Source organism: Hyperolius riggenbachi, chromosome 8, assembly GCF_040937935.1.
Source record: "Hyperolius riggenbachi isolate aHypRig1 chromosome 8, aHypRig1.pri, whole genome shotgun sequence".
Classification (NCBI taxonomy): Eukaryota; Metazoa; Chordata; class Amphibia; order Anura; family Hyperoliidae; genus Hyperolius; species Hyperolius riggenbachi.
In genome coordinates, this window is record NC_090653.1 from 73,267,213 (window position 1) to 73,284,800 (window position 17,588).

Below are 17,588 nucleotides of genomic sequence, written 5' to 3' on the forward strand. Positions count from 1 at the left end.
TTTAAGTACTCCAGAAAACACTGCAATAATGGAATGCCACCTGACCAGAAGGTCAAGACATCATCCACATACCTGGACCACATCTTCAAGGCCAAGTGGTAAGGATTATTAGGGGAATGGATGCAGATTTCTTCCCATGCCCCTAAGAACAGGTTGGCGTATGTACAAGCGACCGGGGTCCCCATCGCCGTGCCAGAGACCTGCTGGTACCAGGCGTCGCCAAACAGAAAGGCATTGTGGGTGAGGATGAATTCCAAACATTCACACACAAATGCGTTATAGGGAGCTTTCTTTTTAGTATAATACCTGTCGAGAAACATCCTCACGACACTGATGCCATCAGAGTGTGGAATCCTACTATAAAGACTGGTGACGTCAATAGTCACCAGCAGGTCCCCTCTACACCACGATGAGGACTCAAGGCCCTCTAAGACATCAATGATGTCACCGAGATGTGAGGGGATATGAAGTAGTAGCGGCCGGAGGATGTGGTCCAGGTGTCTGGAGAGTCTTTCCGTGACCGCCCCCAGGCCTGAGACAATTGGTCGGCCTGGGGGATCGGTCAGGGATTTGTGTATTTTGGGAAGGCAGTACCAAACAGGTTTAACCGGGAAAGTGGGAAGAAGGTTATTTGCCAGAGTTGGAGTTTAAAAGCCTTGTTCGACTCCTCTCCTTAGTAGTAGTAGTAGTGAACGCGATCTCCTGTTTACTTTTGTTGCCGGCGGCGATCGGACTAGAGGGACACATGCGCCCTCTAGTGGTGTTTTATGTAGCTACCACTCAGGTAGCTACATGAAACAAAAAAAAAAAATATTTTAAAAAAAGTGCAATGCAGCCTCCTTGGCGGAAAAATTGAACCGCCAAGGAGGTTAAGGAGGCTCTCAACACCATCAGGCAGTTCTACTGAGGTCAGATTTACTACTCTGGTTTTGACATTAGAAGGCATCTCTGCTAGTAGGTCACTTTCCTCTTCTTGCCCTTTCCTCTTGGTTTCTCCTCCCAAGTGATTCTTTTGTCTCTTTCTCCCTCTTCCTCGCCTGATGCGCCGCCTAAAGGGGCACCAGTAGGGTTAGTTGGAGGCTGTTTCTTAGGGGTACGCTTGGGACGTGATTTGGGTGCATCCTCTCCGTTGGATTCGGAATCCGGGGTCCAATACCCTCTAGGTTTTTTGGGGATGTTAGGTTTGCCTTTAGGATTAGGGCCGAAGGACTGTGCCCAGGAAAAAATTCTCCCAAATTTGTAGTCCTCTTTATCACGGAGGAGTTTATGTAGCTTTCGTGCTTTTATGTTGTCTTGTACTATTGCTAATTTTTTATCGATTTTATCAACTGAGTCTTTAAACTGTTTTTCAGTTACCAGCTTTTTAAGTTCAGCCTTATTTTCTGAAATGGCACTTGTGAGTAGGCCCAGTTCGATTTTGCTTCTATTTAGTATGACATCTTGCAAACGGGCTGAATGTTCTAAAAACTCTTGCTTCCAAGTTTCAACAAATTTCGGATCTTGCCTGTATTCAGAAGGTTCCTGGTATCTCCTAAAACCCCTGGCCACCAACTGCTCTCCCTTGTATCACTCCAACGTGGTGACCGTCCAAAAGACTCCCACCTCTCTCTCACATAATCTCCTCAGGTTTTGTTCCAGCACCTTGGCACCCACAGAAATATTCGAACCACTTGACCCACCAGAATTGGTGAAGAAACTGGTGAGGTCGGACCTCCCTGCTGTGACGTGGTCACCGTGGACCGCAGCTGGCTGATCAGCAATGTCCAAGTCTTCAGGAGGACTATCCTCTTCGGTATTGGACATGTCCGGTGCTCAACGCCAAAAAGACAAAAGTCGATACAATATGTATGGGAGAGCTGGCGGGCACTCGGGGTAAAATCAAATCGTACACCCGAACAACTATGTGCTCAGGACTGATACAGAGCAGAGTATTCATAAACCAAAAAGCATGGAGAAAGATCCGGCACTATAGTGTTTTAATGTGGCAGGAAAAAAGACACAAAAAATTCATATGATTGTGAGCATCAGCAGCATATGACAACCATAGAAAGTGGCAATCAAAAGTCATACCAAGTCTCTGGTGGTACCTGGGTGTAGATGGGAGGTGGCGGTGGTGGGTGCCAGAGGGTGCACGGCCTGATGACCGTTTCGCGTGGCTTACGCCAAGCTTTTTCCAAGGTGAGTGTGCATCAAGTGCTGGAGGGGCGGCGGAGCATTTTAAAGTGTATGTCAATACACTTCCGGTTCGCCGCGGTGGGACCCGCCCCTTCCGGGAATGCAAAATCACACTATCCAATCCCCAACCTGGACTGACGGGGCGCATAACGTTACGCATGTAAGGTCGCGTGCACGCGTCAAAAATTACGTTAGTGCACGCTGGCCAATCACTATGCGCAACTGATGGAACGCATGCCGTTACGCATGTGAGGTCGCGTGCACGCGTCAAAAATGACGTAAGTGCACACTGGCCAATCACCATGCGCGACGGCTCCCTCCATGTACGGAGCCGCAATTAAGCGCTCTATTCGTGCACAGAACAGTAACCATGACAACCTCAGTATTCCCCAGTCCAACATATGCAATGGGGATACTGGGGGAAGGCGACTAGTAATAGAAGCCCTCAGAGTGCATGGATAAAATGTTTCAAGCAGAAACATTTGTAGAAGGAGAAGTGAACCCATGCGTAACGGCATGCGTTCCATCAGTTGCGCATAGTGATTGGCCAGCGTGCACTAATGTCATTTTTGACGCGTGCACGCGACCTTACATGTGTAACGTTATGCGTCCCATCAGTCCAGGTTGGGGATTGGATAGTGTGATTTTGCATTCCCGGAAGGTACGGGTCCCACCGCGGTGAACCGGAAGTGTATTGACATACACTTTAAAATGCTCCGCCGCCCCTCCAGCACTTGATGCACACTCACCTTGGAAAAAGCTTGGCGTAAGCCACGCGAAACGGTCGTCAGACACCCACTTCCGCCACCTCCCATCTACACCCAGGTACCACCAGAGACACTCTTGGTATGACTTTTGATTGCCACTTTCTATGGTTGTCATATCCTGCTGATGCTCACAATCATATGAATTTTTTGTGTCTTTTTTCCTGCCACATTAAAACACTATAGTACCGGATCTTTCTCCATGCTTTTACATTTGATACATTATCTGGTCTATTTGAAATGATCAAATCCAGTAACGCATTCCCCCTAGTTGGTTCCGTTACCATTTGAGTCAAGTAATTGTCCTGTAGTGCTGCCAGAAATCTGCCGCTTTTACCAGAATGGGTAGCCTCAATACTCCAGTCAATGTCTGGAAAGTTGAAGTCACCCATAACTATGACATCACAATTTCAATTTTCCTATGAGGCTGAGTTTTCAGGTGGCATCGCATTTAGAAAAAGATACAACCTGTACTTTTCCGCACAACATATGTGATTCCTCACTGAAATTACTGGCTACTGAAAAAAAAAATGAAGGCGTTAAAACATACACACAAAGCACACATTTGGAGTGGCAAAATGCTTGCGGGGAATCATCTGTGGTTTCCGCAGACACAAGTTTAATCCCTGTCTAAAGGTACATATACTGTACACCTCAGATGAAAATTGGTCTAAATGTACATTGACCAACGATTGATTGGCGAAGGTTAACAATCTTAAACAACCGACCTGTATCGCACATGAACAATCCAAACAAAGAAGGAATTGACAGATAATGTGGAAGTGACATCTGAGGTGCAATTATCTTAAACGATAGATATCTGTACAAACATAATGAACAATCGACTGTGGCGCATGTGCTGATGGATCGTTTTCCATCGTTTAATTAACTGTATACACTCCCTTTGATGAACGATCATCAGTTCAAAAAACCCAACAGGATGGATTATGACTGACCCCTGATATCAGTCATTTATTGCCGTTGTTGATGGTCGGTCGAGCGCAGTTGCTTACCGAATATTGGCCGAAAGCTCATTAATCGATAGTTTTAATAGGGTCCAGACTGATATTTATCTAATGTGTGTACATAGCTGAAGGCAACAAAATTATGATGTTTCCTACTAATAAAGGTTAGATATTGTGCCGTATGTCATCATAGGATTTTCTGACCAAACCTAGATTCTTTCATATTTCTAATTCATCCAATTTCATTAGCATATAAATCTTTAAAGTGAATGGGAACCCCATTTTTTTAAAAAATGGGTTGTATAGAGCCTTCCGTCTCCTCTCTCGGTGCTCTCTATCCTGTGCTTGCTCCCCCCCCCCATTTCAATCCCCCTCCGAAAGGGTATTTGGAAGTCTTTGGGAGCCGTGTCCTCCCAAAGACGTGCGGCTCCATACTGCACGGGCGTGAGCGTGCAAGAGAGTGTGCTTGCGCAGGCGCAGTACAGGACAGCCCTTCTTCAGGAGCACTCGGGCTCCCTGAAGACTTCTGAAGCCTCCTTCAGCCGGGTAAAGCAGTATTTGACTAATTTAGTCAAATACTGCTACCAGGCGAGCCAGCACTAGAACGACGGGACCAGGAGAGGAGCCGGAAAGCTCTAAAGGACACAGAGCCTTCCCTCTCCTTGGGTAAGTATCTGTCTCATTTTTTCAAATGTGGTTCCCATTCACTTTAACCTCCTTGGCGGTAACCCCGTGTGTGACACGGGGTAAGCCGCCGGAGGGTGCCGCTCAGGCCCTGCTGGGCCGATTTTAATAATTTTTTTTTTGCTGGACGCAGCTAGCACTTTGCTAGCTGCGCCAGCACTCTGATCGCCGCCGGCCCCTGCCCGATCGCCGCTATCTGCTGCGGCGCGGGCCCCCCCCCCCCCCCCCTCCAGACCCCAGCGCTGCCTGGCCAATCAGTGCCAGGCAGCACCGAGGGGTGGCCCGGGACTCCCAATGACGTCCCGACGTCAGTGACGTTGGTGACGTCATCCCGCCCCGTCGCCATGGCGACGGGGGAAGCCCTCCAGGAAATCCCGTTCTATGAACGGGATTTCCTGATCGGAGATCGCCGAAGGCGATCGAAGCGGGCGGGGGGTGCCGCTCAGCAGCGGCTATCATGTAGCGAGCCCTCGGCTCGCTACATGATTAAAAAAAAAATTTTTTTAAAAAAAACTGCTGCGCTCCCTCCTGGCGGTATTTTTCATACCGCCAAGGAGGTTAATAAGCTATGTACAAACAAACTACTGTATGCATATAAGCAGCTGCAAATGATGTAGCTCCATGATCCACCCACATGTGTGCAACTAGCCCAGCCCGTTTCAGTGCTCAGACCTTGCCTGGTGATTTCTGCTCCTGTTAGTTCCTGGTTATATGACCTAGGAAATATGTCTACAGGGAGATAACACAGCCTGACTGCTCAGTGCCTAGGCTTCTGTGAAGAGGAACTCTGTACGGTGAGTAAATATTCTGCGGTTTTACCACTTTGAAATCATAAAGCAAAAGGAAAGGAATACTGAAAGTGCATCGGTGAAAAAGGCTTTCAAACATAAAGGGTCTGTCTACAGAGTACAGTTAAAATGGCGCAGAGTGAATAATGGCGCACCGTTCCGCCGATCATAAAACGCTATTTTTAGCGTTTTAATGTAAATACATTAAAACGTAAATAACGTTTTATAAAACATTTATTGGCAGAACGGTGCGCCATTTGCAGGGGGGCTAGTGAGGCAGCGGGGGTCGGGGGGAGATGCATGCTTCTTCTGTTAGCTTGCAGGGGTCCTCATCCAGCCAATCAGCATGCGGAAACCGAAGTGAAGGAGCGATTGCCGGCTGGGACTAGGTAATGTATCCCTCTGCACACATCCTCCGCCTAATCCTTCTCCCTCCACCCCGCTGCCTGTCCTGCCCGCTGCATCTCCCCCCGACCCCCGCTGCGTAATTAGTTTTATCGTTTTATATTCATTACTGCTGCGCCTTTTTTATCCCCTTGGCGCTGTGCGCCATTTTTCCCTGTTCCGCTGTCTACCCACACAGTACAGTTTGTCTTCTCTCTTTCACACTTTGTCCTGTCAGTAATCACCATGGTATGCAATCCCTTGACCTATAGCATAGCTCCCAACTGTCCCTCTTTGGGAACCAAATCCCTCTGTCCCACTTTCTTCCTCACTTGTCCCTCTTTCAGGACTGATGTACTGAGATCTATGTGAATATTTGCATTTTTCTACTTAAAAATGTGTCTGACTCCAAACTTAAGTTCTTTACTTTATGGTTTAATACCTGAGCAGTGCGTTTACAGTATGATGCTCCGCCCCCATTGCATTGCAATACATAAATCGTCATTCATATGTAGAGCGTCCACTACCATGATTCGATTTTCTGTAAACAAAATTGCTTTACGGAGCGATTTTACCTCCGTTTTGCTTCATGTTAAAAGATAAATGCAAAATCGCAATCGCATAACAAAATTGATGCAAAATCACAATTGCTTGCATTTGTGTTTTCCTTTTGCAATTGCTAGTAGAAAAGGTCCCTTAGCATTAGCTGTAGCTGCAGTGAGGTTAGTAATAAGTCAAGCGACAATGAAGTTAGTGTTAGGCAAAGCAGTAGTGAATTTAGCATTAGGCACAGCGTTAACAGGTGTAGCAGCAGCAGGCCTAGTGTGAGGTGCAGTGATAGCAGCAGGAGGAGAGGGGACATGAGCAGGGCCGGATTTTGATTCTTTTCCGCCCAAGGCCACGGTTACCAGTTGTCCCCCTTCAGTATAGGTAGCGAGATGACCCCTCCCCCCTTTCCTTTAGTATAGGTAGCCTGATGACTCCCCCTCCAGTATTAGTAGCCAGATAACACCCTTATTCCCTTCCCTATCCCCCTCCCCCCTTCAGCTTGCCTCCACATCGCAGCAGCCATCAAAGTCACTGACATATCCGCTCTTCTGAAGCGCAGAAGCTCTGTCTCTATCAGCCACCGTGGTAAGATGCCTGCCCGATCTCCGTGCTTGCAAATGCTGCACCAGTTTAGCCTACTGCCCACCCGCCCCTTGCTCCTGTGGTGCCCTAGGCCATGGCCTAGGAGGCCTTAGCCTAAATCCAGCCCTGGACATGAACATAATGTTTCTAATAATATATGATCAGTGATATAAAATTGCCGATATTAATACTATTGGCTACCACTCCATGCCAAACACATTAGCGTATAAACTTAAAGGATACCAGAACCTAAAGGGATTGGTAAAATGAAAGCTGCAATGGGTAGGGAGTGAAAATTAGATACTTACCGCTACAGTCGTTCCCCGCCGTCAGCCGCCAATAGATGCCGGTGTCCGGGCGACTCTCCTGACCTCTAACCTGGACATACTGCGTCACGCATGTGCAGTATGTTCTATCGTCTTCGCTTCTGGCGTCGCATAATGACAGCCAGGCAGAAGTACGCACACTCCCCCGCCTCCTCCGTCCTAGCGTCTGCGCTTCACTGAAAAGCAAGCGTCAGATGCTAATCACTAGGACGGAGGAGGCGGGGGAGTGTGTCCGGGTTAAAGGTCAGGAGAGTCGCCCAGACACCGGCATCTATTGGAGAAGACCGGCAGCTGACGGCGGGGAACGACAGAAGCAGTAGGTATCTACTTTTCCCTCCCTACCCATTGCAGCTCTTATTTTACCGGACCCTTTGGGTTCTGGTATCCTTTAATGTAACTTAACTTTGCTCTAAAGTGAACCTGAACCGAGTAAAATTTATTAAAATAAACACGATATACTGGCAAATGAATATTACATACCTTGTCGTCAGTTCACCTCAGAAGCTCACCATTGTCTTCTAACAACTATTCCTACCAGTTCTGACTAGATCTAGTCAGACTTGTCTCTTCGGAATCTGAAAGCCTTAGCGCCCTTTATCACTATATCAGATACTGTCAGTTATAAATGAAAGGACAACTGATGTACAAGGTACTGTCCATGTTTCTCTATGACACAAGCGATATTACTGGTTGACGGAGGGCTGACCTGGAAGCTGTTATGGGGTCATCACCATTTTAACAATGGATGAGAGAGAATTCTATTGCTCACAGTGGACAAACAGGATGCGGTAAAGGATAAAGAGATTGATGAGTAGGCTGAGCTGGAGGTAAGTATGACGAGTATATTTATTTTGAATTTTATATTTCAGTTCAGGTTTGCTATAAGGTAAAAATGGAATTTAAACAGAATGACTCATATGGAAGGTGCTTACTGTAACATCCTATAATCTCTGCACGTTGGACTCATGTGAGCCATAAGGATAGGTTGTAAGATAACACCCAGCCAGTTGCACAATATACATTACTTTTATTTCATGTTTCTTTCATGTAGAAGACAGATCGGTGCTGACAATGGCACTGGGAATAACTGGGACTCTCCTGCTGGCTATCTGTGTCAGTCTTGTTGTCTACTTCTTCAACAAGAAGAGGAAAATGAGGTGGAAGAACATGCCTCCAGGTCCTCCTCCACTACCAATACTGGGCACCATGCTGCACATGAGCATCAAGGAAATGCCAAAGTCTTTAGTAAAGGTGAGTATGAACCATCCTGAATTCACTGGGGACTCTAGAGTGCCCATCAATGGTACAATCTTGATTGTACAATCTTACCAAATCTATGTAGTGAATACCCTATCAATGGATACCACTGGCGTAACAATAGGGCCTGCAGCCCCTGCTCCCGTGGGGGGGCCTGGGCCCCCCCCTGGGGCCCGAACGGGCTGTTTTGTGGGGGCTGGAGGGGTGGCAGCATGAGGGGAAAGCCGTGGCCACAGTCGGCGGGGAGAGGGGCTCTCACCTCGGGGCTCTCTCCTCCAGCTTAAATGTGTGTCCGTGGGCAGCGGCGGGCAGCAAACAGATACATACCTTCCGTGCGCTCCAGCCTGCGTTCCTCTCGCTAGCCTCTGACGCGACTTCCGGTATAACAGGAAGTCGCGTCAGAGGCTAGCGAGAGGAACGCAGGCTGGGGCGCACGGAAGGTATGTATCTGTTTGCTGCCCGCTGCTGCCCACGCACACACATTTAAGCTGGAGGGGAGCGGTGAGGGGGGGAACTTCACCTCTCCCCGTCGACTGTGGCCACGGCTTTCCCCTCATGCTGCCACCCCTCCAGCCCCCACAAAACAGCCCCATGCGGGCCCCGGGGGGGGGGGACCGCTCTGAAAATCTGCAGGGGGGCCCGGTGGGGCCTAGGTACGCGCTCCTGATGGATACCTCACATAGAAGTAGTAAGATTTTGCAATCAAGATTGTATCAGTAATGGGTACCTTAAACAGATGCTCCAGTCTTGCTGCTAAATGCACAATTGGGCATAATTTTAATGTTGAGCTAAAAAAAACTATTACACCACCGACCTATTTTTATAGAAATAGGAGTAGCAACTTAAATGCAGCCCCCAGCCCAGTGTAGGGCAGATTCTCGGCTTTTTGCTGCCTGAAGCAAACCTGTGAGGATGCGCCACCACCCAGGATGCAAGTTACATTAATCTTTATGGCGGCGCCCTTTTTACATGTTTTGGCCTGGATGCTGACAGGTGAGTGAATGGGTGCTATTAGGTGCGGATGTGTAAGTGGGCAGCTGGGTGCCAATGGCTAAAGGTGCTGGGGCAGCATGCACGCACGCATGCACACATACACCCTATGCTTTCCTCAGTCATACATGCACAGCATACAGGTAAACTAAATCTGAACAGCAAATAGAAAGAAGGAGGGGCTACAGACTAACAGCAGGAAAGCTCTGTGCTCTGACTGTGAGTCAGGCAGAAGCAGCAGAGCAGAGGGAGAGACTGAAAATGATTGGCTGAGTGTAGAGCTGACGCTGTCCCCTACAGTCAGCTGCTCTGAATCATGTGATTCAGTCTGCTTCATGGTAACGCTGACCCTGGTTCTGTGGCCACCCCAGCTATGTTGACGCAGAAATGTTAACACTACAAGAGCTAACATATGTGCTCCTTCCACTTGAATGCATGTTGATGGCACATGCTACATTGGAAGGGAGTCCTGTCCAAGGGCAATATTGGGCACCACAAAGTCACTCTAAAATGCTGAAAATAGGTGAACAAGGTATTACTCAACAGCAGACATCATGCCTATATAGGGCTATAGAGACACAAAAACAGTAAGGTGATGCTCAAAAGGAATTCATCAAAAGAAAATTTGGTGCATTGACTACAGAATTGATACATTATGTAAATATTTCATCCTATGTTGCTAATTAGTAACAATAATGTCATATTGTTATGAGGCCTTCGACACTGTTCCCCACAAAGGTCTGGTGCAAAAGTTGAGGATGCAAGGATTGGGGAAGAGTCTGTGTGCATGGATAGGGAACTGGCTAATGGACAGAAAACAAAGAGTTGTGGTCAAGGGATCGTAGGGATGGGACGAATCAAAATGTCTTTGAATCCGAATCCAAATCTAAAAAGGTTCTTGAATATATCAAACCTTTCGAATCACGAATCTAACGAATCCTGCACATAAGAATTGTGCAATCTGTTGCCCGCAGTATAGGTACCCAGGTGTAGGTGCCCTCAGTATAGGTAGCTAGGTAAAGGTGCCTTCAGTATAGCTAGCTAAGTATAGATGCCTTCAGTATAGCCTGCTAGGTATGGATACCTTCAGTATAGCTAGCAAGATATGGATCACTTCAGTATAGCTATCTAAGTATAGAAGACTTCAGTATAGCTAGCTAGGTATAGGTGCATCCAATATAGCTTGCAAGGTATAGGGGCCTTCTGTATTGCTAGCTTGGTATAGGTGCCTTCAGTATAGGTAGCAGGGTATAAGGGCCTTCAGTATAGGTAGCAGGGTATAGGGGCCTGCAGTATAAGTAGAAGAGTATAGGAGCCTCAGTATAGGTAACAGGGTATAGGGGTCTTCAATATAGGTAGCAGCGTATAGGAGCCTCAGTATAGGTAGCAGGGTATAGGGGCCTGCAGTATAGGTAGCAGGGTATAGGAGCCTCAGTATAGGTAGCAGGGTATAGGGGCCTGCAGTATAGATAGCAGAGTAAAGGAGGCTCAGTATAGGTAACAGGGTAAGGGTATAGGAGCCTCAGTATAGGTAGCAGGGTATAGGGGCCTGTGGTATAGGTAGCAGAGTGTAGGAACCTCAGTATAGGTAGCAGGGTATAGGAGCCTTCAGTATAGGTAGTAGGGTATAGGGGCCTAAGTATAGGCAGCAGAGTATAGGAGCCTCATTATAGGTAACAGGGTATAGGGACCTTCAAGGGAACCTAAACTGAGAGGGATATGGATGTTTCCTTTTAAACAATACCAGTTGCCTGGCAGTCCTGCTGATCTTTTTGGTTGCAGTAGTGGCTGATTCACAAACTTGAAACGAGCATGCAGCTAATCCAGTCTGACTTCAGTCAGAGCACCTGATCTGCATGCTTGTTGAGGGGCTGTGGCTAAAAGTATTAGAGACACAGGAGCAGCTGGAGAGCCAGGCAACTGGTATTAGTTTAAAATGAAAAAACAATATCCTTCTCAGTTTAGGTTCTCTTTCAATATAGGTAGCAGGGTATAGGGGCCTTCAGTGTAGGTAACAGGGTATAGGAGGCTCAGTATAGGTAGCACGGTATAGGGGCCTACTGTATAGGTAACAGGATATATGAGCCCCAGTATAGATAGCAGAGTATTGGAGCCTCAGTATAGCTAGCAGGGTATAGGGGCCTGCAGTATAGGTAGCAGAGTATAGGGGCCTTCAGTATAGGTAACAGAGTATAGGAGCCTCAGTATAGGTAGCAGGGTATAGGAGCCTCAGTATAGGTAGCAGAATATAGAAGCCTTAGTATAGGTAGCAGGGTATAGGGGTCTTCAGTATAGGTAGCAAGGTATATGTGCCTTCAGTATAGGTAGCAGGGTATAGGGGCCTTCAGTATAGGTAGCAGGGTATAGGGGCCTGCAGTATAGGTAGCAGAGTAAAGGAGCCTCAGTATAGGTAGCAGGGTATAGGAGCCTTCAATATAGGTAACAGGGTATAGGGGCCTTCAATATAGGTAGCAGGGTATAGGATCCTCAGTATAGGTAGCAAGGTATAGGGGCCTGCAGTATAGGTAGCCGAGTATAGGAGCCTCAGTATAGGTAGCAGGGTATAGGAGCCTTCAGTATAGGTAGTAGGGTATAGGGGCCTTCTGTATAGGAAACAGAGTATAGGACCCTCTGTATAGGAAGCAGTGTATAGGAGCCTCAGTATAGGTAGCAGGGTATAGGGGCCTTCAGTATAGGTAGCAGGGTATAGGGGCCTTCAGTATAGGTAACAGAGTATAGGAGCCTCAGTATAGGTAGCAGGGTATAGGGGCCTGCAGTATAGGTTACAGAGTATAGGAGCCACGGTATAGGTAACAGAGTATTGGAGCCTCAGTATGGCTAGCAGGATATAGGGGGCCTGCAGAATAGGTAGCAGGGTATAGGAGCCTCAGTATAGGTAGTAGAGTATAGAAGCCTCAGTATAGATAGCAGGGTATAGGGGCCTGCAGTATAGGTAGCAGAGTATAGGAGCCTCAGTATAGGTAACAGGGTATAGGAGCCTCAGTATAGGTAGCAGAGTATTGGAGCCTCATTTTATAGGTAGCAGGGTATAGGGCCCTGCAGTATAGGTAGCAGAGAATAGGAGCCTCAGTATAGGTAATGAGGTATAGGAGCCTCAGTATAGGTAGCAGGGTATAGGGGCTTGCAGTGTAGGTAGCCCCGTGCTCCCTGTTCCCCCCACAGCCTCCTCCGCTCGCCCCCTCTGCATAAAAAGTACCCCCTACCTCCAGCATGGAGTGGCAGACCTCTCCCATGACTTCCCTGTTTCCCCTAGTGGACGGACCGGCTTTTACTGATGACGCATTAGTAAAAGCCGGTCACTAGGGGGAACAAGGAAGCCAGGGTAAGGTCTGCCGTTCTGCGCTCCACTCTGGATAGGTGAGCGGATACTTTCAACTATGCGGGGGGCAAGCAGAGGAGGACAAGGGTGAGCGGGGGGGGGGGGCGGCGTATGCGTGGGGAGGCAACATCGAGATTCAGCGAGCGGTAAATAACGTTGGGATTTGAATCCACGAATACCAAATATTTCCCAATACTCTAAGGCTTTGCGGATTCGCTGTATTCGTCATCCCATCCCTAATCATATTCAAGTACTGTTTCCAGTGCTCTTCAGTTTATTTATTAATAACCTAGTAGATGCAGTAGTGAGCAATATTGATATTTTTGCAGATGATACAAAATTGTGCAGAATCATCAACTCTCAGGAAGATAGGGAAATATTGCAACAGGATCTGGATAGGATGGCTATATGGGCACATAAATGGCAGATGAAATTCAATTTTGAGAAATGTAAAGTCATGCATTTTGGTCGTACCAATGGTCGAGCACTATACAAAATAAATGGGATACAGTTGGGGACGTCAAACTTGGAGAAGGACTTAGAAGTACTCATCGGCAACAAGTTAAATAATTGTACTCAATGCCAAGCCGCTGCAGCTAAAGCTAAAAACATTTTGGGATGCATTAAAAAGGTAAATAAAAACTCGAGATGCGAGCATAATATTGCCCCTGTTTAACTCTCTAGTAAGGCCACATCTGGAATATGGAATTCAGTTCTGGGCGCCACATTACAGGAAAGATATTGCAGTTTTAGAGCAGGTGCAGAGACGAGCAACAAAATTGATACGTGGGATGGAAGGTCTCACTTACCATAAAAAGGTTAGATAAACTGGGTTTATTTAGTCTAGATTAAAGACGCCCTAGAGGGGATCTAATTACATGTATAAATACATCAGAGGGCAATATAAAAGCTTGGCGGATGAGCTCTTTGTCCCTAGGCTTTCAAAAAGGACTAGAGAACTTGATCTGTGCATGGGGGGAAAACATTTTAGCCATTTATTTAGGAAAGGGTTCTTTACAGTAAGAATGATTAAGATGTGGAATGCATTGTCACAGGAAGTAGTTATGGCAAATTCTATACCTGCATTTAAAGGTGGTTTAGATGCTTTCCTTGCATTGAAAGACATCCATGGCTATAATTACTAGGTAATGCCCAGTGGTGTTGATGCAAAAATTTTATCTCATTGCCATCTAGAGCCAGGAAGGATTTTTTCCCCTTTTGGGGCTAATTGGACCATGCCTTGTAAGGGGTTTTTGCCTTCCTCTGGATCAACAGGGATATCTGAGGGAGCAGGCTGGTGTTGTACTTTATTTTCTGGTTGAACTTGATGGATGTATGCCTTTTTTCAACCCAAATAACTATGCAACTATATGTATTTTCAGCTGAGTAAGCAGTATGGACCTGTGTTCACCATCTATTTGGCCAATCAACCATTGATGGTTCTCGCTGGTTATGAATGTGTGAAGGAGGCCTTTGTAGATCGCAGTGATGCCTTTAGTGCCAGGGCAACCAATGAAATATCATCCATACTTTTCAAAGATTATGGTGAGCTTGACATTCAACAAAAAATGTATTTTAGTTTTGTTAAGAAAATATTTCAATCTACAAAAACAGCCACACTCACTCAACAATCAGGAATGGCCCTGCCTGGTAAAAACTCACGGAAAAGCATATGATCAGGTTTTTTTTAGTTTTTTTCAAAAAGTTTTATTTTAGTTTTCATTAAAAAAATATTGTAAGCATATACAAACATTTCTTTACTTGATAAGGTGTGTACCACCAAATTGTTGATTATCTGACATAGATATACTGTACATATTTTCGATGCACTAGCGTTTTATTTATTTATTTTGCAATTTGCATTGTCTCAAATTATGGATAGGGATGACCCTGCCCAGGAGAACTCATGGAGAAGCAGCTGATAGATTTGTAAGGTTCTGATTTGCTGTGATGACTTCCTGGTTTAAGAGCTGGTCCACACTAGGTCCGGAAACGTATCCGTGGCTGGCTGCGTTTTTCAAACCTGATGAAAAACCGAGTCCCGGATACTAATGTTGAAAATAGCAGCCAGCCTCACCCAAGTAAAAAACGGATCCGTCTGCGTTTGCGGGGATCCGTTTTCAAAACCTGAACGGAAGGTCCGGATCTGCTGCATTTTCACGCAACGGATCAGGACCACGGATACACGCAGGGGTAGTGAAAAGCAATGAGAAAACGCATCTCCAGCTCCACTGGCAAAAAACGGATGTTAAAACGGATAGCCTGAGCTTTATGATTGGCCCAAAAAAATCCTCCCACTCCTTCCTAATGATGGAGACTTTTTCTGTCAGGGAAAAACCTGAACGGAAACTGATGCAAAACTGATGCACTTTCATCAGTTTGCAGTACGGTGGGTACTTCCCCTGATCCGGACTGCAGTGTCCGTCCTGCAACAGTGTCTTGTGTGGACCAGCTCTAACACATGATCATGCAAATTATGTCCTGCCAAAGGGAATGCACTCTTTTATGGAGCCTTTCAAGTACTCTGAGTGATATGCATCAGAGCCGGATTAAGGCTGAATGGGGCCCTAAGCAAAGTAGCAGATTTGGACCCCCCCCCCCTTAAATATCTGAATGATAGATAGATAGATAGATAGATAGATAGATAGATAGATAGATAGATAGATAGATAGATAGATGGATGCAGCATAAAGAATGGTAGTGCGTCTTCAGGAGAGGTGAGAAGGCTATGCTGTGCACAGTTTGAATGAAAGGCAGGTATGTGGCCCCTTGTTCCATTGGTTTGGGGGTGGGCAAGGGGGATACAGACAGCAAAAGATACAACTAATAGGGGGCTGATAAAGTTTGCCTAGCCCAATTTACTTTATTTAAAGGGAACCTTAACTGAGAGGGATATGGATGTTTCTTTTTAAACAATACCAGTTGCTTGTCAGTCCTGCTGATCTCTTTGGCTGCAGTAGTGGCTGAATCACACGCCTGAAACAAGCATGCAGCTAATCCAGTCTGACTTCAGTCAGAGCACCTGATCTGCATGCTTGTTGAGGGGTTGTGGCTAAATGTATTAGAGCCACAGGATCAGCAGGAGAGTCAGGCAACTGGTATTATTTGAAAAGAAAAAATCCACATGCTTCTCAGTTTAGGTTTCCTTTAATATGCTCTTTGTAGCTGCACTTTTTCTACAAGTTGTCCCCTTCACCTTACCTAGCTGGAAACAGTGGGGCTGTAAGTTATCCCCTCAGGCAGCAAAGGCTGTATTCTGTGTATGTCTGTCCATGCTCTCTACACATGGTGCCACAGCCTCTCCCGTCAGTGACCAAGAGGTGGGGGCAGGAAACACATGCTTGTAACTGGAAAATAACACAGACAGACACACTAAAATACAGCCTCTGCTGCTGGAGGCAGAGCAGGGACAAGGTCGTCCAGCACCCAAGGCTGAGACACCAAAGTGCGCCCTTCCATCCCTCCCACCCCAGCTGTCACACACTGATTGCTATTAGACTAAGAGGGCCACAGGGCCCACAACCTCCCCAACACCTTAATATCTAGTTATCTGGCTTGCAGTCACTGCTATGTATCCCCTTTTCTTATTTCTTTCTGCTTCATACACAATTAGGAATGACAACTGAATGAATTGTGTGCCCCCTCCTGCACTGTGCCCTGAGGCTGGAGCCTCTCCAGCCTATGCCTCGGCCCGGCCCTGGCTGGAGGGGTTAATTTAAACAGCCGCTCTGCTTTCAGCTGTTATCAGTGTCATTTGCTGGGGCCAGGGGCTGGGAAGTGTGAGTGTGATTACCCTCCTGCTGGGAGGAAGAAAGAGAAACAGTAAAGGGCCTGATTACATGCTGATGGAACCCATTAAACTCTGACTGAGGCCCCAAGCAGCTGCTTGAGGTGCTTAGTGGGTTAATCCGGCCCTGATACGCATACCAGCAACTAGTGGACACTCTAGTAGGGTCCCCAACCATTTTGTTTTCAGTCCGGGGACCGATATCCAGACCAAACTTCTCTTCGGGGCGGGGGGGGGGGGGGGGGGGGTGGTTGCATGGTGGAGTGGGGGTTGGTGGTGGGGTTGGTGGTGGGGTTAGCAGCGCCCCCCCTTTTGGAGTGTATAGATAGGTAGGTAGCCACCATTCATACGTGCCCCCTGTATAGGGTATCTAGGTATAGTTTCCCCCAGTGTGTAGTTACCCCAGTACAGCTAGCATAGTTGCCCCTGTATAGCTAACACAGTTGCCCCTGTATAGCTAGTATAGTTGCCCCTGTATAGATCGTATAGTTGCCCCTGTATAGCTAGTATAGTTGCCCTTGTATTGCTAGTACAGTTGCCCCTGTATAGAATAGTTGTCCCTGTATAACTAGTATAGTTGCCCCTGTATAGCTAGTATAGTTGTCCCTGTATAGCTAGTATAGTTGCCCTTGTATTGCTAGTATAGTTGCCCCTGTATTGCTAGTATAGTTGCCCATGTATAGCCCCTCCTACCGCGGCCGCCGCTCCTGTTACCTTATGAGCTGGCATCCGCTGCCTCTTTTACATTCTCCCGTAGCCCCTCTCCTCTTTGCAGCATCTCCTATTACAGCAGCGCGTCCTGCGGCTGCTGTAAGGAGGGAAGGAAGCAGGATAGCGGATTCCTATAGCGGCGATATACATCGCCGTTACCATGGGAACCGCTGTGCTGCTTCCTTCCCTCAGGATGCGCTGCTGTAATAGGAGATGCTGCAAAGAGGAGAGGGGCTACGGGAGAATGTAAAAGAGGAAGCGGCCGCTAGCTCATAATGTAACAGGA

At 47.0% G+C, this 17,588-nt stretch overlaps 1 protein-coding gene across 1 annotated transcript in view; it reads left to right on the forward strand.

The window, feature by feature from the left end:
- The first annotated feature begins 8,274 nt into the window (after nucleotides 1-8,274).
- Nucleotides 8,275-17,588, forward strand: part of LOC137528922 (cytochrome P450 2A5-like) — a 56,221-nt gene continuing 46,907 nt past the window's right edge. The window contains exons 1-2 of the mRNA XM_068250689.1: nucleotides 8,275-8,468; nucleotides 14,187-14,349. Coding sequence (XP_068106790.1) covers nucleotides 8,289-8,468; nucleotides 14,187-14,349 — 343 coding nt within the window. The 5' untranslated portion in view covers nucleotides 8,275-8,288. The remainder of the gene's footprint in view (nucleotides 8,469-14,186; nucleotides 14,350-17,588) is intronic.